Here is a 26,717-nt window from a genome sequence, read left to right as displayed (position 1 = left end):
AATTTTAACATTTAATTTTAATTTAAGTACTAGTTATATATTTATAACTGTGTTTATGTTACAAGTTTAAAGGCCTGTTTTTGTAGTATGTAGCGTTGGCTTCCTAATAAATAAATAAATTAATCTATTGTGCTCTGTGCTTACTTTCAATTTTAAAAAATAAAATAAATAAATCAGCTTCACGCTGTTTCCCACACACAGCAGGGTAGGCAGAGGGAACCTAGTGTCACACTCTGTTACACTAGGTTTCCCACTTTCTGCCGAATTCTAGAGGCATTGCGTGTTCAGTGGCAGAACTCAACTCCGCGCTTTACCTCGACACCAAAGCGAAGAAATGAAAATATTAATTTAAATAAATATTTCATCTCCTCGAGTGGGGATCGAACCCATAACCAGCTGGTTTTTACCTCAAGTTTCATCCAATTTTAAACCTTATTATTTTGCTATTACGTGTCAGTTTCGCGTTTATGTTTTTTTTTTGTATTTTTAAATTTCTTTTTCCATTCTGTAAGTGTAAAATTATTCCCTCTTTTTTAATGTATTTTACTTAATTTGGAATTTTAATTTCAATCCGTAATTAAATATATCAAATATTATTAAAGAGCGATCAGCGAAAAAACTATATAAAATTCTGTATATTAAAAATATATAATATAATATAGTATATATAAAAAAATATATAAAAATAATTGTATATAAAAGAAATTAATAAATAATGACATTTTAGTAGCAACATTTAACCTAAAACGTTTTCGTAATCATAATTATAAAAGTAATCGTATTAAACTTACAACTGCTTATGAAGCATTTGTAACTAGTTACAGAAATAACTAGTTTCTGAAACTAGCTACGCGTGTACCCGAAACTAGTGACCACTGGTTATGCTTAAAAGACGTTACGGCCCATGTCTAATTAGTCATAAACTAATATAAATCTACAGATTATACAAAGTATACATACGCACAGAATACATTTACCCAAACGTGTATGACATAAAAATAATAGAATACGGTAGGTATTCAAAGTTAGTAAAAAAACTTTTGCTTTAATAAAGTTTTACATTATTAAAGATTATTTACTATTTTAAACGTTTTGAATCCTGCCTATAATGAATTATATTATAAATGTCTTTTTCAAATTCATAATAAACAAAAAAAGAGGGCAAAAAAGAGTACAGGTGATATATTTAAAAATAAAAATGAAAAATAAAAAACAATATACGTATAGGAAAACTAGTTTAATTAAAATTTATAAAACTTATGACTACCATTATTGATTAATTGTTATGATCTTCTCTTGATTGTAATAGGGTGTCCGGAAACTGGGAATAGAAGGATTTCAATCTTCAAACGATCACAAGTTTTTGATTCTATTTTGTAAATCCTTAAAATATGTGTAAGAATGCTCTTCATCGATAACATTCCAAAATGACGTCCTGCAAGATAATATATAAATATTATTAAGAATGGATTATAAAAAAAATACAATTATTATTGCGTGTTGAGCGGCGGAATTTAACGCCGTTACTTTATTACCTCGTTACCAGAGCGAGGAAATAAAATTATTTAATATTTTATTCTCCCAAATGGGAATCAAACCCACTGCGCCACGACAACCTTAGTTAATCAGGCAAGATATATTTATAGACACGATGATTGTTGGTCTGTATTCAGGGGATAAAATTATATTTAAATCATTTTTAATTCCATGAATGCGTTAAGATCCGCCGCTCTACTCGCAATATAAAGAACACGTGTCCTCAGAAATACTTAATAAACAAATTATTTCTTTTAGAAACTTATCTTTTTAACAATTAGTAAATAGGTATAAAAATTATACTTATTTTTTACTTTTTATTTTATGTTAGTGTCAAAGTTTAGCTATAAAAATATATATAAAAAAGAATATACCTATATATTTTATTTCTTACATTAGTGCTGTTAATTTATTTAAATTTATACCTCTACCTCTTGTAATATTTAATTATTTATAAAATCTCTTTAAAAAACTAACTAGAGCACAGTGAAAAATTCATATTACCAATGCAATTTCTGGCCCCGTGGCTAAACGGTATATAGGCACAAGGATGCCTGTGGGAATTATTTTCCGGCAAGAATCTGTCAGGATTAAAGCTGTCCACATCAGAGCCCCATATTTTTTTTGATCTGTGCATCATAGAAGGTAAAATTGCACAACTAACACCAGCTGGAATCGTGCAATTTGCTGAAAAATAAAGCTGGTAGGTACAGTGAAAATCAAAAAGTTCTTAATATTTTACTATTAGGTAGGTATATAGAAGCTTTCAGGACGTACATACGCAGGTTCCCGATTTTTCACATTATTTGTGGACTCTTAGGTAAATCGAGCTGTTAAGGCAATTGTGGTTTCAAATTGATTTACAGGTTGGGGGTGCGATTACTACTCGACGACACGAAATATTTAATATTTTCAAATATAAAAAAAACTAAAGTTTTTTTCTGTGTGTACATAACAAATACTGAAGTGTTTGTAAAAATTTTCTTATTAGTGTATTGTAGTGTTAGTTGGTAATAAATAAATTTGCTTACAAAGTTTAACTTCTTTTTGAGTCATTCTACCAATGATAGGTACAACAGTGTACAATCTCATAGTTTCTTTAATCACTCTCTCGAGCAACTCCATTTTATTCATATCCTCCTTCGTAGGAGCACGGTCTGAATCTCCAAATATATTTTGTAATCTGTATTAACATAAAATTCACATTAATTTAAAAAAATCATTAAGAAAAGAGGTACCTATTAGATTTTAGTGTAGGTACTACGTTTACTAATCGCGTGTACTAATCGCGTTGCGTTTATTATTTACATTTAAGAGTCAGATAAGCACAAGCGTATGATGGTTATAGGTTCGGTCCCCACTCGTGGGAGTGAATTATTATATATTAATATTTTAATTTCTTTGTTCTGAAACGAAAATATTAAATTTACACTTGATTCTAAAGAAAATTGTAAAATAACATTAACTTACTCCTGGTATACTTTTTCCTGCACATCTGCGTGACTTCCGAGTAATTGCAAAGTGTATGATATCACCAGAGCAGTTGTATCGTTGCCGGCGATCGTAATAGAGTCTATATGCTCGCGTAGCTGTTCATCAGTGAACTTCATCTCTCTGTTTAATAATAGCTCCAAGAGATCCTGTCGACCTTTAAATATTTATATAAATATAATTAGATCCGCCACTCAACACGGAATGCCGAAAAATTCGACGGCAAGTGGCGAACAAGCAAATCTTAAGCGTGAAGCTGATTTAATTTTTAATATATTTAGATATATAAATATTAAATACTAAGTTTTACACAAACATCCAGAAATAAACACAAACCTTCTTTAACATTATTTCCCTGTTTCTCAAATAAAGCTCTCTTTTTCTTGACAACCTAAAATAAAATTTTTGACATATTTAAATTGCTTATATAAGTGTTTCGCTTCAGTCACAATTTATTTATTTTATAAATTTCCAAGTAATATTATGAAGGCCGCCGTGGTACACTGGCATAAGTGTGTGTCTGTAAACTTAACCGTTGTGGGTTCTATTCACACTCGGGGTAATGAAATATTTAAAATCTCCATCGAGTGTTGAGTTCCTCCACTCAACTCAAAAAAAATCTTTATAGCTTCACGCTTTATAGCAGGTAGACAGAGGGAACCTAGTGTTAAGACCGTTCCCATTGAGACATTTCAGTTCCTCCGAATTCTAGAGGCATGGCATATTGAGGTGGTGAAACTCAACGCCGTGTTTTGACTCGACACCAGAGCGAAGAAATGAAAATAGAACCCACAACCAGTCACGTTTACAGTCGTGCGCTTGTGGCCCTGCGCGAATGGACTGTTTGAACCAAAAAAAAAAAATTATGTATCTAATTTTATTTATTGGGTTTTTAAATAAATAATTAAGTAAACCTATATTTTACATAAATCTCCTTCAGTAAAGCGAGATGTTTTTACTAAAAAAAAATATGAACAAATAGTAAACAAACATTAGTTCCGTCATGAGATGTATCTTTACTTAGTTAAGTAACTCTATAAATTCAACTTCTACGCTAAGAGGTGCGAATATACTTGATGTTTGTCCAAAAAAAAAATGAACAACGTAAACAAACTGTGTGCTTACCTCGTCAGTGAATTTATGAGTTAAGTCTATATTTTCCTTTTGTAATTTTGAATATGATGTAAGCTTAAAAAGGGCATCTGGTTGCATCCACGCCTTGAAAAACCGCATGCCGATGATCGATATGACAGTGTTGCGCGCGCGCAGGTACGGCGTGTCAGGGTTATGCTGGACATCCATTTTTTCACCCATTGCCGTTTCTGAATCCATAAATTTTAAGTAACCCATAATTTTAATGGATAATGCCATGTTAAAATGATGTCAAGACTAATTGAGCTTTTATATAACTACTATTTTCAATACAATTAAGCTTTGTAAAAGCTTTTTTCATTCGTGCTCCGCGAATATTTCTTTTATTTAATAAGTGTTTATCTACTAGTTCCATATAAAGGGAGTATCTTCTCATGTAACCGCTCTTACAAAGATATTGTAAATGACGTAACTCATCCCTTTACTTCGTATAGTCTAGACAGGTAACCAAAGTGTTTTAATTAGAAACGATTACCACTTCCGTTTCCCACTTTCCGCCGAATTCATTAAACAAAGCGTGTTGAATGGCGGAATTTAACGCCGCGTCTTGCCTAGTTACTACAGCGAGGAAATGAATACATTAAATATTAAATTTTCGAATGGGTCACGATAATATCATGATAATAGAAAGCACAAATATAATTATTATAGGAAACGTAAGAATGGCTGGTGACAAATATTTTTTCTGTGGACACATACCAATCTGTAGGTACATAACCAACCATTAACAGAAAATAATCAAATATTTACATACCAAACACAATGTCCAACATGCACGAAGTGATATATGGGAAGACATCGAACTCAGATTTGCCAACTCTTTCCCCCATACGTGTCACCAATATGGAACCTTGCTCGCCAAATACGTCTATATAGTCTTCTATGATGCGGTTATGGAACACGGGTAGTAGAAGTCGACGATGTACTTTCCATAAGTCCACTAAATACAAGTTAAAATGTTATATTAGGCATTTATTTATTTTATAAATAAATTTGAGTTCTGCATTCCACGGTTCTATATATATATTATTAAATAGTAGCGGTAAGGACACGTAAATAAGACACTGAGATATATTGAAAAGTTCTATCAAATAATTTAATCTAGAAAATTAAAGAAGTTCGTGAAAGAAAAAGAAAATCATTGGAAATTAGGCATACCTGGTGCTACAAAGAGACCATTTCCAAGCCATTCCTGAAGAAATTTATATGAGAAATCTTTTTGAAGACTATTCTCTAAAATTTTTTGCACATCTTCTGGATTCATTGTAACTAAAATAATTTATATTTTTTTCTTATTATTCCTTATACTAATTAGTTAATTACTATACTATGAAATACATGATGAAAATGTTCAACATACCAACATATAAAGTCGGGCCAAGCCATATGCTACTTATACCACCCGAATCTTCAATCATCTGTGCAAGTGTTTGAATGTTTTTTAATATTTCTGAAATTATACTTACTATTATTAGTATCACGATAGAATTTGAAATTTAATATGCAAAATTAGATACTTATAGTAAAAGAATAATCTTTTAATATAAAATACTTTTTAAATAAAATATAAAAAATAAATACTGATAACATTGTTTGAATTGTTTGAAAAAAGAACTCTTATAGAGACAAGGCCCTTACGCTTACTACCCCTTACAATTCCAAAGTAAGAACTTAAAATAAACGAAATAAAATACCAAAAGAAAAAATATATAAGTATTTTAATTTAAAAAAAAAACAAAGAAATATTTGTAGTCCATTTGATACAAAATGAGTGCATACGCCCACAACCTTAAGTTTGACAACTTTATACGTCGCTTAATTAAAACTTATTTGTCGTATCGTAGACCTACGGAAGTGAAGCGAAAATTTAAGTTCAAATAAAGAAAAAAATCTATTACAAACTTATAATTGTAGTTAATTTCATACAAAATTAATGCCCCAAAACTTAATAATTTGATTTAATTTATCAACTTTTATATGTTAGTACAACATCCCGTTACCCTACAATCCTGAAACAGGTAGCGGTAGGACCTACGGCGGAACCCTCGCTTGACGAATCCGACTCCCACTTGACCAAACTTTTTATCATTGTCCTGTAAAATATATTACAGCTACGGCCCGAAAGCGTTATTAAGACACTTCAATTCAACAATTTCGTTAAAATATCTAGCTCTATTTATGGATGAACCCAAGAACTTAAAATATGCCTAAACCACATATATATAGAAACCATTGAGACATTAGATTTGTGTTGAGTGGCGGAACTAAACACCACACTTAGCCTTAACATAGCGTAGAAATGAAAAAAATACCCACCCCATGATGGCTTTTAAAGTTTTATCATAATCAAAGTTAGAAAAATACCAATAATAAATAAATGTACCATTTAATTGTTCTAGGTCCTGACAAATTTATGATTTAAAAAAAAATAAATAAGTATTATTAATCTGTATTCCTAGGAAACAAATTATTAACAAATTATTTGATAAAATTTTAGAAAAATCTTACTCTCAGGTCCTCCAATAAACCAGTGACTATGTCCAACCACTGGCAGACATCCCACACTCGGTATTGATTTACTGAATTCATATAATTGTTTTCTCTTACGACGAAAACATAAATAATATACACAACAAAATAAAGACATTAAAACTGCGACGAACATTTTGCACTTTATATAACTATAAATAAAATATATATTATATATTTTATTATTTATTATATAACTATAAATATATATATTTTAATTTAAAGCATAATAAAAATTTGAGCAGTCGATACCAAATCTGCGAGTATACTGGTAGGCAGAAGATTACTTAATGTGATTATATTAACACCATAGTCATACTGCCAAGTTTATTTTATTCCATGATGACAGATAATAAAATATTTTTTGTAATTTATTTTATTTTTATGGCCTTTCTTATTTGTTTTGTTTTTTTTTATATCTGAATCTGAAAATAAATATTTATTGAATTTGCATAACATTTTGACTGATATTCTTTATATTTTTAAATTGAAATAGTCCTTTCAAAGCAAAATATGTCTTTTTCTTAAATTTAATAATCGTTAAATTTCCCAATCTTTTGAATTATTATTCAAACATTTAATATTATAAATATATATTTTGAAACATACAATTTTTGATACGCATTTTAAGTATCATTAATTTATCTTCATCTTCAACGTTCTGTAAGAGAATATATCAACCCACATTGTAATCTGTGAGAGTTATAAATATAAAATGATATTTATTACTCTAAAGTTTACAAAGCTCATATTTTTATAAAGCTTTATTTATTTCTTGGAATGGATTTTGATGATGAATGAGGTCGGTGCGACCTACAGTACGGTCAACGAGTCCTGACCGCCCTGAAGTTAAAATGCTGCGCAGATTGGATTTTTCCTACATCTGATTATTTTCTTACTGAGTGAACAGTGCGCAAGAGTTTAGAAAACACAACTTTAGGGCAACTTTAGGCCACGACTTGTTGACCGCATTATATCTGGCTACGCGCTATCACGCAGAACTCTGCCGGCTCACGTTCGGGTGTTTGTGAGTTCAAATCGCTATCAAGGAAAAGAAAGAAAAATCATACCAGACTGATATCGGAAATATTTAAAATATTTTCAATTGATGTAAAAATGAAATATTAAGTATGTATGTATGTTTTGTCGGAATGTGATAAACGGCCTGATATATCTATTAAGATTTTCTTTACTTATAGATATATGAAGAGCATAAGACAAAAATCAACGCATATTCTTTTATTTGCATACAAACAATCAACAAATCATTATTATATGTATATATATATATATATATATATATATATATATGTAAATAATACTTTTTAATTTATTTAGTAATTATAAAAATATATTAAAGAAGGGCACATCTAATGAATAAAAAATAGTTTTCATAGAAGCGTCATCACTACCACCTCGCGTAAACGCTAGTCAAAGTTTTAATAAAACTTGAAATTTTATTTTCTTATTAAAAGCATGAATGTGAAATGAACGCCAAGTTAATTTTAATTTCACAATAAAAATATCTGGATCGAAGATCTATATGGGTGTCGAATTCTGTGTTCACTCAGATTAAAATTGAAGCTCTAATTTTCACAAGACAATTTTTTATGTATAGGCTTTATTATATTTGCAAATTAGCGTACTTCCTGTCTATATTACTAGCCTAATAGTCCAACTGTTAACTTGGTACCTTGTAGTTCGTGTAAAAACATTTTGCGCTTTTCCATCTTTTTAATTTAGCTCGACACTCTGGTGTATGTCTTGATATATTATATGACAAGAAAGGAGTTAAAAAAAATCTCTACGTAAAATTTATATGTTTGTAAAAATCGATAAATATACATTTAGAAAGATTAAAAACACGACTGCTCGAAATATTAGCTACGCTAGTTTTTTTTTCTTTTTGGCTTAAAAAAAACCAACCTAATATTTTATTAGCATTAACACTCGAACGATTGTTAACCCTGATGAAATATTGGGCTTATTTTTTTATATATGAGTACATAATATGTAACTTAAAACTTAAAAAAATATAATATTAACTTAACGTTCATATTAAATCTATAAAAAATCTATTATAGTTAGAAACATTAAAATATACTAGATACATATTAAGTATTTTTGTTTAGTTATTTTTGTTATGGTAGTATATCCATACTAGTACATATATAACTAGTATTAAGCACTAATATATAAATTTAGTAAATTTTCGCCAATAAGCATACAAAAACATTCTCAAATAGCTAAAGGCTGGGTTTTAACAAATATTTGTAAGACATGTAAACTTACACGGACAACAGTGGTTGGCAATTGCGCTATAAATTAAGTGATACTCAGTTCAGTCGACATGATCGTCCATTCCTTATGTTCCATTTCTAAGCATATGTTGTTTAAGCTCGTTAACGTACTTATTATATATGTGATATATTCAGAACAGAACAAATAAGTAAGTAATAATTAATTGGTACTATAGCTTTGTTGAACTGTATTTTTTTAGCATATATAAATTTTGATAAAAGAATACCTTTTTTTAAATTTTTACACATTTAAAAGTTTTTAAACATTACTTACTGTTTGAATTAAATGTTTTAATAAAATATATTTTTTCTATTAGACTTCGGAAACATGCTGGTTTTGGTGGTTATTTTGATTATTATCTGGTGCTATTGGACTTATTTGACGGCAAATTTAAAGAGACTGGATAATGCTACAGCTTCACTGCCCATGCCAGCAGCTCTACCTGTCATAGGAAATGCTATGCTCTTTATAGGAAATTCAGAAAGTAAGAATTTTAACATATTTTCTCCTACTATATTAATATTCCTGAAATAAAATATTTACTCATCTAAGACCAGTTTGTAGACATATCCAAATGTAGACCTGTACTTAATATATATTTTATTTTACTACATAATATCTATTAAAAAAAAAATCTCCACTGATTCATATAGATAAAGCTAAAAACTGCAGCCGCAATTCACTAAGCCTTTGATTAAAAATATTTTTTTCTTTTTTTTTAACATCTACAATATTAAACAACATTGTCATACGTATAAATAAAAAAAAAACAATTAAATTTACAATAATTACAATAATTCTATACTTATTTATTATTTCTACAGAAATTTTACGAAACCTTGAAGGTATTGCCACTTTAGCGCACAAAAATAGCGGTGCAGTAAAACTTTGGCTTGGTTCTAAATTATATATTGGTGAGTACCGTATTTTAATTTATCCTTTGACCCGTGAAACATTATACTTTCCTGGATAGAGAAAGAGAGCACTCCTTTTATTATTTCCGCCAACTTTTATTACAGTGCGAGCTAAACGATGAATCCTTTGTAGTCTACCAAAACTGCAGCTGAATTTGGCAAGCCTTAATTTGTTTTAAAAATAATGAGATTTGAAATTACAGCTATTGGAAATCCTGTAGACGCTCAAGTAATATTAGAAAATTGTCTCGATAAAGATGTAGTTTATCGATTTCTACGACCGTGGCTTGGTAATGGACTATTTATTGCTCCTTGTGAGTATTTGTAATTATCTAATTATTAAATAACTCTTTAAGTTGATGATGATCTTGTAATTTCTAGGATATAAGTACTTTCATTGGATAAACGCAAAAAATATTACTAATAATTATTTCACTATACAAAGAGGTGATTTTTTTAGTACAGAAAAAGAAAATATAATGTGAATAATCTTTATGAATTCGTTTCTTTATTATTTATGTATATTAAATCAAATCAAGCTGTATCCCGCATACAGCAGGGTAAGCAGAGTGAACCTAGTGTTAAGACACTCCGTTCTTCAATTTCTGCCGAATTCCGTAACTCAACGCCGCGCTTTGCCTCGACTTCAGAGCTAAAAATGGAAATATAAACGTAAATAAATATATCGTAGGTCGTCACATAGAACAAATATTAGTATGATACACACATGTTATGTGATATGGTTAATTGATAATTTAAGTATCTACTCATATATATATATGTCGGCTGGTGATAATTTATTTCAATATTAAGAATAAATTCATAATTAGTTAATTAATTACAAAAGATGTTTTATGGAGTAAAATTAGAATTAACATTTAAGAGTTAATAAAACGCTGTAATTATTGAATTGATGGTTCTGTATTTGTCAGCTTCCGGTGGCGCCACTTTGGGCGCGTCACCGTTGTCAATGTCATTGTTACTTTATAAAAGGCCACGCGGGTGTTGTACGCCCAGTCGAGGCTCTGCCACGGCTCGGAGCACTACTCGTGCTCCACCGCTGGTTAACCTCGACTATTTTAATTATGAATGTTGTTAAGACCTATTCGTAATTATACTGGACTGGAGCAGTGAAAGGCGAGTGTTGATATATCGGAAAGGGATCCCTTAAACCTACTCCTGGGGTCACAAGTCCCAGGCACTGCTCCAAGCCATCATTTAAAGAGTAAGATAATGTTGTTATTATTTTCCTTGTAATTTACTATGTTTCAAGTTATTATTTGGCTTATTTATTTGTTTTAGATTTACTTGTTTATTTAATTAAGTATTTCGAGTAGAACCAAAGACCAGGACATAGTCGGAGGTTCTACTCGTTTATTTTTAATGTCTATTACGCCCTTTTAAATCCGACATCAGAAGTGGGATAGATACAGCAGGTCCATCCTTTCACATCTTCTCAACAAACAAACGTGGCAGGGCATTCGGAGACACTCTTGGCACTGGCTAATAGAAGGGAATGAGAAACGCTGTCTAAGCAACATCGGGGTAGTATGTAAGTTAATCATGAGTTCCTTGCAGGTTTATTTACTAAATTCAACTACAACAACACTATGACTAAGATTGAGTAATATTTATATCACTACATTCAATCCAGAGGGGGGCGTACTTTTAAGGAACTGGACAAGTAAAAAAAAAAAAAAAACATGTGTAGTGAATGGAGATGGGTTTACAGATGCGGTCAAGGCAGAGTTTGATTGTGTGAACAATGAACTAGCCTTTATCTAATGAGTATGCGTCTAGTGGGTGTGCAACTATTCCCGAATTAACCGGTCACATCTACTTTAAGGCCTCGAGAATTTGGATCACGTAAACCGCCTCACTGGCGTCCCATATGAGCGATGAATCGTCAGGGGTCTATAGTCTGCTTTGGGTATGAAGGGGCTGGGACAAACACAATTCAGTTGTAATAGACTGACAAATAAAGTGAGTGACCACGGACCATTTTTGAATTCAGATTCTGCTTTTTAAGCGAGTTCAGGCAGATCAGAGAAGCCTGGGCCTAAATGCAATTACTGTGGCAAAGTTGGGCGTGTGGAGTTTGGGTGTTTCAAAAGAATTGGTGAGGATTCTAACATAGTCAACCTGGTGAATGAAAGTAATGAACTACTTTTTTATGGAAAAAGGACTTGTCCTTTGTTTGCAAACGAGCGTTCGGGTCACCTGATGATGATCACCTGATGATGTAACCTGCTGCTGCTGCTTTACAGCCGGACCGGGAAGGAATGCTAGGTTCGAATCGACTCCTGAATGTGGGAAGTGCTGGACTTGATGTGATACAGCGCCTAGCCTAGGCACCAGTACTAGCGGTTTTTGGGCAGGATTGGCCGATCGAGCTGCGTGCGGATGCAAGTGACATGGGACTTGTAGTTGTCCTTATTCGAGGACACGAAGGACGTTTCGCAGGGAAAGGTGTCGAACATTAATGTGTGGTCATGGTGATCAATGCATACACGAAATTTGTGACTTTGGCATATGACAACTGGTGGGACGGTGAGCACAACGCTTCGTACGCTAGAACGTGGTTTTGTCATTTGGGTCACTAAAGACAAATTATAAGTGTTCAGGATGCGGCCCGTGGAGCTGAGCTAGTTATGTAAAAATTATGGCATTCGTCAGCATTACATGGTTCTCGGCGTAAGCCATACCTTTTTTTAATTTGAGTGCATCATGCAATCGGTCCGAAGACTATGAGCAGAATGTGGCGGGTGAAGCTTGCATCGCATTAGATAAAGCTTCGCATAGAGAGTTTAACTACTGTGGCGTTTGCAAAATGTAGCGTCTCTCTAGCCGGCTTGTCATGTTCTGGCTGATTAATAGGCTAGCCAGAGGATTTGGGTGTTTGAACAATCTGGTTTTATATTTAGAAGATAAAAATTTTATTTCATTCTTCACTGTATGAATAGCTAAGTGTTCGTGGACTTCATTGATTTTTATAAACCAGGGTTAATCTACGATCAAGGTGCATACCCAAGTATTTGACTGAATCTGCGTGAGGAAGTGGATGACCGTTTAGGGTAACAGGTGGACAATTCTTTTCTCAATGAAAAAGTGACATGTGATGACTTTGTAGTATTTACTGTGATCCTCCATTTTTCTAACCATTTCCCGATTTCGTCAAGTTGATTTTGCAGAATCGCAGATGCTGCTTTGGGGCATCCAGCCCTAACCATTAGTGCAGTGTCATCTGCAAATGTTGCAACAGTAACACCAGGAATTTCAGGCAAGTCGGATGTAAAGATTGTGTACAGTATGGGTCCAGCGTGTACATCATAAAAAGTTGAAGTAGCAAAACCTTCTTTTACCTGGAATATTCTTTCGGATAAATAAGATTCTAGGAAACTATAGAACGTATGCGGTAGTAGAGTTTTTATTTTAAATAGTAGCCCTGTATGCCATACTTTATCGAAAGCCTGATGTACGTCTAAGAAGGCTGAAGAGCAATACTCTCTACACTCGTAGGCACTCCGGATGACATTGCAAACTCTGTGTATTTGTTCTACAGTGGCATGTTCTGACTTAACCCCAAATTGGTGTTGGGGTATTATTGATCTTTCATTGATGGATTTCAGCAGCCTAAAGAGAAATATTTTCTCAAATAACTTGGAAATAACAGGTAAAAGACTAATAGGGCGGTATGAAGTTATGTCGTGAACTGGTTTTCCCGGTTTCAAGATCATGATAATTTGAGAAACTTTCCACATGGCAGGGAAGTAACTAACTCTCATGATTGGGTTAAAACAGTTGCAAGAGTTTTTGTGTATGTAAGAATCATCAATACCATGTATTTTAGGATTAGGAGTGAACGTTTTTGCTAGATGTTTAGCAAAAGCATCAGCTTTCTGTGATTCTGTCCTTAGCCATTCGGTACCTTGGCCTCTGAGTGGGGGTTTTGAAATCAGCGGCCGATGGCGACTTTTAAATGTACGCCACAGTGAGTAATTTGTGGAAGCAGTTGGAGTCAAGGATTCCATGAAAGCCTCGGCTGTTGCATTATGAGCATCAAGAATACTTTTCTTAAGGTCTTTGACAGCTTTATTAAATTTTGCTTTGTCCGAGGGATGTCTGCTAGTGTGCCAAACTCGGCGCAATCTGCGTTTCTCTAATATTTCTTCTCGTAATTTTATTGGAACTATCTGTTGTCTACTATTATTATCTGAGACGATTTCTGGAGTACATCGCCAACAAGCGTTCTGAATTGCAAGAGTAAATTTTTCTGCGGCACTATCTATGTCATCAGTGCACTTTAAAGATATTTTCAGATGTAGCTCGTTTTGGACCACATCGCGAAATGACAACCAATCTGTGAATTTATTATATAACATTGGCTTTTTATCGTAAAATAAGACTGGAGTTGCAAGCACAGACAAGTATTTTTTGTCTAAGGTTGCTTGAGTTCTTTCCCGCGCGTAGTTGCCAGTCTCGATCCCCAAAGCGTGTGCTTACAATTCCAATCTCCTCCTGCCAGGAATCTAGTGCCTAATGTATTAAAGTAGAGCATGAATAATTCTTGTCATTTTGTGCTTTGGAGGACAATATACTGCTGACACATTCAATTTTCCATCCTTGTCATGTATGCAGATAGTAGTAGCTTGGATATGTTCAGTCATATACTCTGGCAGTTGGTGGTGCTGGATTGATTTTCTAATAATTACAACTGAACCTCCATGAGCCGTGCCATCGGGATGATTTGTAGCATAGATATTGTAATTAGGTATGTTTATTAGGCTTTGCTCTGTGAAATGAGATTGAGATTATCCGGAATTATGTCATAAGGGTTGGAAAAGGCTTCCGTTGGCAATTGGCTGTTCTAGGTATAGAACTGCAAATGTTGATCCTGAAGGGACTCTGGCTGATTCACTGATTCTGACGGACGGGGATGATTGTATTGGAAGGAGGATTGGTACTGGAAGTACTGAGAATAAATTAGGGTTCGACGGAGGAGAAGCTGACGTGGAAGGATTCGAAATAGACGAAATAGTTTTGTTCAGAGCGGGACCTAGTACTCAAATTGGATTAGAACTTAGGTGCCCTGATGCATATGAAATCTGAAAAATGTTACGTGAAGTAGAGGGTATGTGTGGAGGAGGAGAACTAACGGAGGTTGCTCATGAACAACTGCGATTAGGCGCCCAAACCAAGTGAGAGAGTGATTGTGCAGGATTCCGTGTCGGCATCGGGAGAGGTGACAGATAAAGGATCAAGTTTTGCTTAGAAGCAAGTTGTTTAACTATATTTATTATTATTGTTATTTTTGTGTTATAAATTGAGTTTTAATAATTTTGTTGAGGACAGGGGCCTCCAAAATTTGTGTGTGTGTGTGTGAACAATTTTGTTGAGGACAGGGGCCTCCAAAATTTGTGTGTGTGAACAATTTTGTTGAGGACAGGGGCCTCCAAAATTTGTGTGTGAACAATTTTGTTGAGGACAGGGGCCTCCAAAATTTGTGTGGGTTTGTGAACAATTTTGTTGAGGACAGGGGCCTCCAAAATTTGTGTGTGTTTGTGACGAATTTTGTTGAGGACAGGGGCCTCCAAAATTTGTTTATTATATTTATTTAATATTTTATTTTAACTGCAACGTTGACAGCGTTTAAGTGGTAGTAATTTTGTAGAGGACAGGGGCCTCCAAAGTTTACTTGCTACTTGAAGGTTTTCAATATTTATTAATTTATTATGATAAAGGTCAGGGGCGACCTTATTGCAGAATGGCCGTGTCGGCTGGTGATAATTTATTTCAATATTAAGAATAAATTCATAATTAGTTAATTAATTACAAAAGATGTTTTATGGAGTAAAATTAGAATTAACATTTAAGAGTTAATAAAACGCTGTAATTATTGAATTGATGGTTCTGTATTTGTCAGCTTCCGGTGGCGCCACTTTGGGCGCGTCACCGTTGTCAATGTCATTGTTACTTTATAAAAGGCCACGCGGGTGTTGTACGCCCAGTCGAGGCTCTGCCACGGCTCGGAGCACTACTCGTGCTCCACCGCTGGTTAACCTCGACTATTTTAATTATGAATGTTGTTAAGACCTATTCGTAATTATACTGGACTGGAGCAGTGAAAGGCGAGTGTTGATATATCGGAAAGGGATCCCTTAAACCTACTCCTGGGGTCACAAGTCCCAGGCACTGCTCCAAGCCATCATTTAAAGAGTAAGATAATGTTGTTATTATTTTCCTTGTAATTTACTATGTTTCAAGTTATTATTTGGCTTATTTATTTGTTTTAGATTTACTTGTTTATTTAATTAAGTATTTCGAGTAGAACCAAAGACCAGGACATAGTCGGAGGTTCTACTCGTTTATTTTTAATGTCTATTACGCCCTTTTAAATCCGACATATATAAAATATTATAATTATGTATATTACTACGTTTGTCAATTGTTTCTCGAAGGCCATCGTAGCACAATGGCACAGCAATTGGCTGTAAACGGTGGACGGTAATGGTTTTAGTCCCACCAGGGGAAGTAAGTTATTCCCATTTCCACGCTTTAACAATAAGACATTACGTTAAGTTTCGACACTGAACGCGCAATGTCTGAAAAAATAGGCGTTATTTGCGCAACGGAGTATCTGAACACTAAGTTCACTCTGCTTACCCTGCTGTATGCGGGATACAGCGATTATTGCGGCGATATATACAGCAAGATGATTTGATTTAATATAAATAAATAATAAAGAAACGAATTCATAAAAAATATTCATTCTATTTATATGTAATACGCAGGATAAAAATATATTGCGCATCTATATTTTAATTATTTATTTATTGTTCGTTATGGATAGTAATAGCAGCTTCAGTGGTACAAATAATGATTCATTTCGCCACTGTGATTCGACAGCTTCCGATTGCAGTCTCTATAGCATTTCGGATCCTCTTAGCTCCCTCCTTGAAAACAAGTTTAATAATTTCCCTAAAATGTTTAATGTTGTGCACATCAATGCGCAAAGCTTACCGGCGCATTATACAGATTTGCTCGACTCATTTAATTTAAAAAATATCCACGCTATTCTAGTATCTGAAACATTTCTTTTTGCCATCTACTGCATTTCCTCTGCCTGGTTTTCACCTAATACGCAATGATAGGACTGAGAAGGGTGGAGGGGGAGTAGTCATTTACCTCCGCAGTCACATTCCTTTCTCAATATTACACAAATCTCCTTCTGCCTACTCAAACTCATCGGAGCATATCCTAATAGAAGTCCTTTTTGGCACTCTCAAAGTCTTACTTGGTGTATTTTACAGTCCCAACCTACATATAAACTACTTTGATGACTTTGAGGATCTGTTAGATAGATATGCCCCAGGGGCTGATCACTCCATTATAATGGGTGACTTCAACACATGCTTGATTAAGAGTGACTTTCGTACAAATAGATTAAAAAATATTATCAACAGTGCCAACTTAAATATTCTTCCTACGAACGCTACCCACTTCTTTCCTGGCTGTGCGCCTTCCTTGTTAGACCTCATGATTGTATCATCAACAGAACGTGTTGCAAGCTTTGGTCAAATGTCAGCTGATGCGTTTTCGTACCACGACCTTGTCTACCTGTCATATAAAATACGTCCACCAAAACGGAAGCCGACAGTTGTAATGCGAAGATGTTTTAATAACATCGACAACGAAAAGTTAATGAACGATCTTGCTTGTATTGACTGGGATTGTATATTTAGTGCCGGTAATATCAATGACAAATTGAATATTTTTAATTCAATTTTGACAGAGCTTTTTGATATTCACGCACCGCTCCGGCCTGTTAAAATAAAACATCTCCCCGCTCCTTGGTTAACTTCAGATATCAAGTTGCTTATGTCCAAACGTAATACTGCAAAGTCAAAATACAAGAAAAATCCTACGGACGCAAATCTGCAAAGGTACAAAACACTACGGAACCGATGTAGCAAGGCTTGCAGAGACGCACGACGTAATTTTATTCTCTCGTCTATTGACAATAGCAATCCCGCAAAAACTTGGAAATTTCTGAACGCGATGGGAATAGGGGACCGGCGCACCAATGATTCAGCTACCTTAAACAACTGTACGGATTTGGACTCGCTGAATAAATTTTTTACCTCTGTCAATGTATTAGCTGATAATACTAAAGCAAGAACCCTTCACTCCTTGTCATCAAAATCTAATCCTGCAACAAAACCTTTCCTTTTCTCTCCTATTTCACAAGCGGAGGTTCGCAAGCATGTGTTGTCAATTAAATCCGACGCTACTGGGTTTGATAATATTAGTCGACGCATGATTCTTCTTACACTTAACTCAATTCTTCCTGTCCTGTGCCATATTTATAACTTTTCCCTTTCCCATAACGAATTCCCTGATGCTTGGCGTCATGCAATTGTGATCCCTATTCCTAAAGTACCTCACCCAGCATCTTTCTCAAACTATCGTCCTATATCCATACTGCCTTTCCTATCTAAGGTTCTTGAACGCATTGTACACGAACAAATCTATCTTTTCCTACACAATAACAACATACTATCTCCTTTCCAATCTGGTTTCCATCCTGGGCACAGCACAGTTACAGCTCTAAATAAAGTCTGCGACGATATAAGATGCGGTTTTGAACACCAGCAAGTGACTTTACTTGTTCTGCTGGATTTCTCTAATGCATTTAACACAGTGGACTTCGATGTTCTATTATCTATTTTAAAATCTATTAACTTCTCCTCGAAAGCTACTGAATGGTTTTCCTCTTACCTACACGGACGCAGACAAAGTATCAAGCTTGATGGAAAAGCTTCATCAATTTGCAGTATAAACGCTGGCGTCCCACAAGGTAGTGTACTATCACCATTACTCTTTTCCATTTTCATTAACACTCTCACTCAACTCATATCGTCATCGTACCACCTTTACGCTGATGACTTGCAAATTTACACAACTGCAGCTGTAAACGATATACCAAATGCGGTTAGTGAAATTAATTCAGATTTACAAATTATTAGTTCCTGGAGCAAATCGTTTGGGCTCTCTGTCAATCCCAACAAGTCTCAGGTGTGTATATTTGGTAGCTCTAAACAATTGTCTAAATTACGTTCTCCTTTACCCTCAATTTTTTATGATAATGTTTGTTTGGAGGTTAGTGAGAGTGTTAGGAATCTGGGAATCAGGATGGATGGTTCTTTTTGCTGGTCGTCTCAGGTATCTGAGCTTAGTCGTAAGGTCTTTTGTACCATAGGTAGATTGAGAAGATGGAAGAACGTCTTACCGTTAAAGACTAAAATCTCTCTTGCCCACGCTCTCCTTCTACCTATCCTAGACTATGCTGATACATGCTACTTAGATCTGTCCCAGCAACTACTAAATAAACTTGAGCGTCTGCAAAATCTTATAATTAGATTTATTTTTGGGTTAAGGAAACATGACCATGTGTCTCAGTATCGTAGTCAACTGAAATGGCTGCCAATAGAATACAGGCGTAACTTGCATGCCCTCACTCTTCTTTATAGCATCCTTTTCAATCCTGTTACACCATCCTACCTCAAGGAGCGTTTTAAGTTCCTGGGGTCAGACACCTTCGATTCCCAAAACCTCCGTTCCCACCTTAACCATATCCTCGAAATTCCTCTATGCCACACGAAATGCTATAGTGACTCTTTTACGGTTAAAACAGTAAAGCTATGGAATAAGTTGCCGCTGGAAGTAAGACGGTCCCAGTCAATTGGGATTTTTAAACGACGTCTTAAACTTTACTATCTCCAACTCAATTCATAAAACGACAATATTATAATTATATATGTATTTATCTTTAATTGTTGTGTGTATGTATATATGTAGATATGTATGTATAAATGTATGTATTAAACTATTTTGTGTTCTCTGAATATTGGTTTTTATATATTTTATGTACTTTTTGCACCTTTCTGCCTTCTTTTCTAAATTTAATCCTTCCGTTTTTCTTTGGTTGCCTGTAAGAAATCGCTTTTAGTGATAAGGCCGCCATTGCACACTTGTTAATCGTGTTTCTAATGATTTGTATTTTTTTTTCTCTTCTTATTTGTGCAATAAAGTATTATATTATTATTATTATAAATTATATTATAGTCAGATTTAACTATAATATATTATTTACTTATGCGTGTTAATTTGCGAAATTATGAAGTCACGTAAGCCAAGCACCAACCAAGCATGTATAACAATTTCGTCACTAAGTAGGTAACGTTTCAATTTAGATAATCATTATAATACAATATATAGTACATACGTAGTCAAATTCAAAATTTTACCCCCTCTTTAAATATTTGTTTTATTTCAATTTATTTATTTATTTTTAAAGTAAATGTATAACTAAATTTTTTGTAAATCTATTGAGCGTCTTGTTGCCGATACCTGAACCGAACAAAAACGAGAAAAAATAATCATGTTTATTGGTATGAGAGCTTCCTTAAGTACATTTTCAGTACGGAGCCCTAAAAAGTAGGTGAAAGAAGGTTATACTTATTTCTATTTCTTCGTTCTCGTGCGGAAAGTGTCTCGAAAATTGACCTGACATGACATGGAGAAACGAAGTTTCTTAACTCTACGTTACCTCTGCCCACCCTACTATATACGATAAACTTAATAAGTACTTTAATTTTCAGTAGGCTTATGGAAAGCCCATAGAAAAGTTTTGCTGCCCGTATTTCATAACAAAGTTGTCGAAGAATATCTGGGTGTTATTTCAAAACAGGCAGATGTGCTCATCAAACGTTTAAATGAAAAATCAGGGAAAGAGGAGTTTGATGTCCTCAGCTACATATCTGCTTGCACATTGGATATAGTATTCGGTAAAGTCTTTTCAGTTATATTCTTTAATTAGACATTATTTAAAAAATCATTTTTACAAATTTGTCTTATATTATAAGGAAATGACAACGTCTAAAAGACTGAAAGAATTTCTAAACATAGCTACTTTAATTTCAATCCATCAGAAACTGCCATGGGTGAGAAAATGGACGTCCAGCACACTCCAGATACTCCATATCTTAAGGCACGTCACACAGTCATGACGATACTTAACAAACGCTTGTTCAAGGTCTGGCTGCAGCCCGACTGTCTCTTTAACCTCACCTCTTACGCAAAGCAGCAGAAGGATAATATTGAACTTACCCATAAATTCACAGACGAGGTATGTAAGGAATTTTCTGACTGTTATTCTTGTTAAAAAAATGTGAAAATCTACAACACCGACTAAGACAAGAACGACGTAGCGTTTAATCGAAGCTATAAGTATAGATTATAGCCATCTATTCTTTTTTATATAGGTGGTCCGGAAAAGAAGATTACAATATGAAACGAAAAAAATTAAGAATAATGAAGACACAAAATCTGGTAAGTACGAGTATTTAATTTTCATAAAAAATAATAATAGTATCCTTCTAGATTTACCTACATTTCGAAAAATATAGTAAGTATTTTTCGTAGCTTTACCATTAAAAAATTTAAACGTTTGCTTATTTTATTTAAATGTGAAGTAAATAAACATCTTGTTTGCAATTTGTGGTCATTTTAATCACCATAAAGACTGAACAATGGACGCCTTGAATACAGACAATATTATTTACTGAACAAACTCTATAACTAGATTTTACTACATTGAACTACAAAGTAATATAAGAGTAGCATGAAAACATTATTTTAAAAAAATATAAATCAAAATCAAATCAGCTTCACGCTGTATCCCGTCCATAGCGGGGTAGACAGAGGGAAACTAGTGTTAAGACACTCAGCCCCCCACTTTCTGCCGAATTTTGGAGGCATTGCGTGTTGAGCAGAACTCAACGCCGTGCTCTGCCTCGACACCAGAACGAAGAAATGGAAATATAAACGTAAATAAATATTTCACTTTTCCTCGAGTGGGGATCGAACCCACAACCGTCGCGTTACAGTCACACCCTTGTGCCGCTGCGCCACGACGGCCTCAAATACGTATTGTGAATACACAAAATAAATTTTAAAATGTTGGGGTTAGGCCACTGTAACGGTCCAAAAAAAAAGGTTTTTTCACGAATTTTTTGCTTCTAAAATTGAAGGTAATTGAAAAAAAACTTTAAGGGTGTTATCGGGTATACATTAAACTTTATTATCAAATTTTTTTACAACGAAACAAAAACAAAATGGCGGTTCCACAGCTATCTAAGATAACTGTGGATTATTAATTATTAACTGTTTCGAGAAAAACGCGTTTAAAGTTGTACGAATAGTTTTCTATTGGAAAAAATAAAAAAAATAAGGTAAAAAAATTTTTTACCGTTAGTCTGCAATCCCAGCATCATACATTTGTCCTTCGATGTCCAAATTTACGTCTTCTTCGTCTTTCCTGGTGGCATTCCAAAAGAACGCGCGCGCACTTTTTGCCGCGTCGCTCAGAGATGTCTCCGCGTGCGTAATGCGTTTGGCGTCGGCTTCGATGCAACTTCTTCCAACTACACCAATTCTCTGAACATTTTTCATGCTGAGGCTTTTCATCCGTTGACATTTTGTGAAAAAGAGTTGGCCAGATCTCATTTTTCATATTTTCGATGGAATCGGGATTTCGACGGATTGCCAAGCCGTAATAAATGGTTAGTTCGTCAATCAATTTGGCAGTTAGGTTGCCTTTTCCCCCGAGACCCCGAGAGTTTCGCAATCGAGTGAAAAAAAACGAATGGCCTTTTTGCACCTGATCAATGCACTCTTTTTTCTGTACATTAAAATTTTCCGAAAAAAAACATTTTTTTCGCACGGGACCTTTTTTTCCTGATTCTAGAGGGTTTAAACTATTTTTTAAGCCAATAAAAAAAAATCGATTTTTCAAAAAAATTACAGTGGCCTAACCCCTTAGATACAGGTATATTCGAAAATGCAACTCCCTATCAATCTTTTTTTTTACTTTTTCTGTCAGAAGAAATCTAGGGAAAATCTTGTTTTTATCATACAGTAAAAGTTAAGTCGTCCAATTGAAAATGTCTTTAACTATAATATATTATAATATTAATAACTGAGCTGTTTACTATCAGATTCTTAATTTCGAATTATAGATAGAGAGAGGTTTCATATATCTTTAAACAGGTAGGTATTTCTTAGCGGCCAATTGATTTAAAAAATCTCAACCAACCACCATAGTACTTAAATTAATAATTAATATATATAAATTATTATTATTAGGTGTGCATAGAAAGTAGAGTTTCGCAACGCATGGGCTTTAGACAAATAAATACATATGGGAAAATGAATACCCAATACAAGAAAACATAACATATGAAAACGTTACATACAATGTATTTTTTCTTTTTCATATTTTTATGTGCAGGACTTAAATAGAATAACATATAATTAATTTTACAAAGAGTGTTTGCTACATAATTGTTAGGTTTTTATTACGAGTGCATAGAATATAATTTTATGATTTAACCGCCTTCTTGCACATGAGCTCACTTTTTAGCGTAAGTTGCTATAGTAAAGTAAAGAAAATATATAAAAATTATACACATAAAATTATACACATAAAGTTATACACATAAAAAATTATAGATAATAATCGCTATCACTATCTTCATGCATTCTCTTGGTTGGAAATATATAAACTTGTATATTTTAAAATTGTAAATATTTTTTTTATTATTGGATTTCCTATCAGGGAATGGGAATGAAAATAAATCAATGAGTTTCATTTTCACGCTCGGGTAAGATAAAGCATGACGTTGAGTTCTGCTACTCAACACGGAATGTCTCGAATTCGTATTGAAAATGAAGAACGGAGTGTCTTGCCTCTAGGTAGAGTCTCTCTATCTTATACTTTAGTTAAAAACTGGTGAGTGTAAATACTATATTCTATTTTTTTAATATAAATTCACATTCACGTTTACATATTTAAAACTTTCACCTATCCTGTTTTAGCATATGTATCTTTTAATTGTTTACGTATCTATTCAAATTATGTTTATTAAATAATTAGCAATACATAATTTAATTTAATTTTCCTATTATTTCCAAGATTTTTATGACTACAACAAAATAATATTATTTACGTTTACTACATGACTACTTTAACCGTCCTTTGTTTTATAAAGTAGAAATATATTTGAACTTTAATAAATAACAACTATATATAATACCTAAAAAATATATACTGACGAGGTTAGACTTAGAATAATAATTTTCTACCGAATTCTGAAGGCATTGCGTGTCGAGTAGCGGAATTCAACGCCGAGCTTTGCCTCGACACCAGAGCGAACAAATGAAAGTATTCAATATTTCAACTCCTCGAGGAATTGAATCCACAACCTGTCACGTGTTCTCCGCCACGACTGGTCTCAATTATTAATTTCTGATGTAAATAATAAATTAACGAAAAAAAATATTACAGAGGATAATTTTAGAGCTGTTCTTGACATGTTGTTCGGTCGAGAAATCGAATTCACAAACGAAGAGTTACGAGAGCATATAGACTCCATCACGATAGCTGGTAATGATACCACTGCTTTGGTGATCGCTTACACACTGGTGTTGCTTGGTATACACCAAGATGCACAAGAAAGAGTATTGGAAGAGTAAGTGGAATTATGTCATTTTTCTCAGATATCGGCTTAGAGACATGAGACATGAAACGTTTTTAAAAACGGTTTTTACAATTTCGATAATTGATTTGTATTTTCCACTATAAATATATGAAATAAAATAATGATCCATTTTGTATTTTTTACACTTTAGTATGGTACAAAATGAACATCACGTAAAAGACGGATTTAGCAAATTTACACTCTATTCACATTCACACACTCTAAGCTGACGATATTGTAATTTCATGACCCTTGTTTTTCAGCTTCACACTTTTTTTTTACAGAGAGAACCTAGAGTGAAGGTACACAGTTCCACTTTCCGTCAGAATTCAAGACAATGCTTTTTGAGTGGTAGAACTTTATGTCGTATTTTGTTTCGTAGACAAGGAAAATGGAAATAGTTAATTACCTCGAATGGAGATAGAACCCACAGAGGCACAAGAGTGTGACTGTAACGTGATAGTTGTGGGTTCGATCCCATCTCGAGGAAATAAATTATTCACGCACGATTCAAAAGTGCTTATTATAAGTTTATTTGAATAAAGAATATTTTGAATTTGAATTTGAATTTGAATTATTTGTTAATATTTTTATTTATTCGCTCTAGCACTAAGGCAAAAACCCGGCTGAGTTACGGCATTCAACACGCCAAGAAGGAAAGTGGGGAACCGGTTTCCTCTGCATACCCTGCTGTAGGTATGCAGGATACAGCGGGAAACTAATTTATTTATTTTTTTAAGATTGAACGTAATGTTTATTTATTATACTTTTAGACAAAAATATATATTTGGCAACTCTAAATCTGGAGCTACTAAGGATGATCTTCATAAAATGAACTATTTGGAGAGAGTGATAAAAGAGAGTATGCGCCTCTACACAGTTGTTCCAATAATAGCGAGAAATATTGACAAAGAAATTTATTTACGTATGTGTTTTTGTTTTTTTTTTATACTTAAAAAATCAGCTTCACACTGCATCCCTCACATAGCAGGGTAGTCAGAGGGAACCTAATCTTCAACACTCTGTTCCCCATTTTTCTATGAATTCTGGAGGCATTGCCTGTTGGGGGTGAAATCGAAGGTGGTGAAACTCAACGCCGCACTATGGCTCGACACCATATCGAAATAATGAAAATATAAATTTAGATAAATATTTTATTCCCTCGAATGGATATAATGGCCTCGTAAGTTTACTTAATATTAAACATATGAATGTAGAACGTTTTACGGTACACCTTATGGTTCTCTTGATATGAAGAAGAGGAAGAAGCCTCTTTCTTGTAACAGATAACTAATATTGTTAGTCTTTCTTTTTTAGTAACAAAATTATTTTTAACCGACTTCTGTAAGAAAAGGAGGTTATCAATTAGACTATATTTTAACAGTATTAAATACAAGGAGGCCAGAGCTTGGCCATTAACAATCTCCCTTTCGTTTTCCAGCTAACTGCAAAGTGACGGTACCAGCTGGTGCAGGAGCCGTAATTGGGCCATTTGCGATTCACCGCTCAAAACTAGTTTGGGGTCCTGATGCAGATGAATTTGATCCGGACAGATTTCTTCCAGAACGCTCTGTTAACAGACATCCCGCTGCATTTATACCTTTTAGTTATGGCTCTAGAAATTGTATAGGTAGATATTATTTTTTAAATATTATTTTATATTTATTTATTTTCGTACTAAAATAACCAATAAGTAAAAATATCAATAGGTTAGGTAACAAACTATATTTTTAACACACATTTTTTTCTATTTGTTACCTAATTTACAAAAACTAGAAGGGATAATTTAAATTTTTAATTATTCAAAGTTAATATTGTTATTGTATAATTTTATTTTAAATCGATTTCAAAAAGGAGGTTCTCAATTCGGTTGGTATATTTTGTTAATGTCGAGAGCGAGACGTATTGCCAAATGTAAGATATGTTTGTCACAAGGACTATTCCTTGTGCAACACATAAAATAGATTTTTTTGTCTATCTTTTACAGGAAGGAACTTCGGTATGATTATAATAAAAAGCGTAATTTCCAGCATTGTAAGAACATATAAAGTAGAGGCGAATGAAGTGGGACCTCTCAAAGTAGAAATGCTTTTGTTCCCAGTTAGAGGTCATCAAATAAAAGTGCTAAGACGAGACATTTAAGAACATAATTATATTTTATTCCATAATAATATAAGTTTTATTTTATTTAATT

At 33.6% G+C, this 26,717-nt stretch overlaps 2 protein-coding genes across 4 annotated transcripts; one reads left to right on the top strand and one right to left on the bottom strand.

The window, feature by feature from the left end:
* Positions 1 to 1,218: 1,218 nt before the first annotated feature.
* On the bottom strand, positions 1,219 to 22,270 carry LOC146539039 (cytochrome P450 4C1-like). 2 transcript variants are annotated; one of them, XM_085185866.1, is made up of 10 exons: positions 22,234 to 22,270; positions 5,540 to 5,629; positions 5,338 to 5,448; positions 4,934 to 5,119; positions 4,153 to 4,349; positions 3,364 to 3,418; positions 3,007 to 3,184; positions 2,568 to 2,719; positions 2,041 to 2,223; positions 1,219 to 1,435 (listed from the first exon to the last, which is right to left on the bottom strand). In XM_085185866.1, the coding sequence occupies exons 1-10, from the start codon at positions 22,256 to 22,258 to the stop codon at positions 1,284 to 1,286; spliced, it is 1,329 nt and encodes a 442-aa protein (XP_085041992.1). In that variant the 5' UTR covers positions 22,259 to 22,270; the 3' UTR covers positions 1,219 to 1,283. The 2 variants fall into 2 exon arrangements, with proteins under 2 accessions (XP_085041992.1, XP_085041991.1); XM_085185865.1 differs by lacking the exon at positions 22,234 to 22,270 and adding an exon at positions 6,688 to 7,004.
* LOC146539038 (cytochrome P450 4c3-like) lies at positions 8,953 to 26,709 on the top strand. Of its 2 annotated transcripts, XM_085185862.1 has the most exons (11): positions 8,955 to 9,157; positions 9,326 to 9,493; positions 9,834 to 9,923; positions 10,127 to 10,237; positions 20,585 to 20,770; positions 20,915 to 21,111; positions 21,248 to 21,314; positions 24,331 to 24,514; positions 25,297 to 25,448; positions 25,965 to 26,153; positions 26,511 to 26,707. In XM_085185862.1, exons 2-11 carry the CDS (start codon positions 9,337 to 9,339, stop codon positions 26,663 to 26,665), a joined length of 1,488 nt encoding a protein of 495 aa, XP_085041988.1. In that variant the 5' UTR covers positions 8,955 to 9,157; positions 9,326 to 9,336; the 3' UTR covers positions 26,666 to 26,707. The 2 variants fall into 2 exon arrangements, with proteins under 2 accessions (XP_085041989.1, XP_085041988.1); XM_085185863.1 differs by lacking the exon at positions 10,127 to 10,237 and having other exon boundaries at positions 8,953 to 9,157; positions 26,511 to 26,709.
* Positions 26,710 to 26,717: the final 8 nt, after the last annotated feature.

Source organism: Heliconius melpomene, chromosome 5 (assembly GCF_056956725.1).
Source record: "Heliconius melpomene rosina isolate 202511_hmr_F chromosome 5, ASM5695672v1, whole genome shotgun sequence".
Lineage (NCBI taxonomy): Eukaryota > Metazoa > Arthropoda > Insecta > Lepidoptera > Nymphalidae > Heliconius > Heliconius melpomene.
This window is presented reverse-complemented; position numbering and strand designations above follow the sequence as displayed.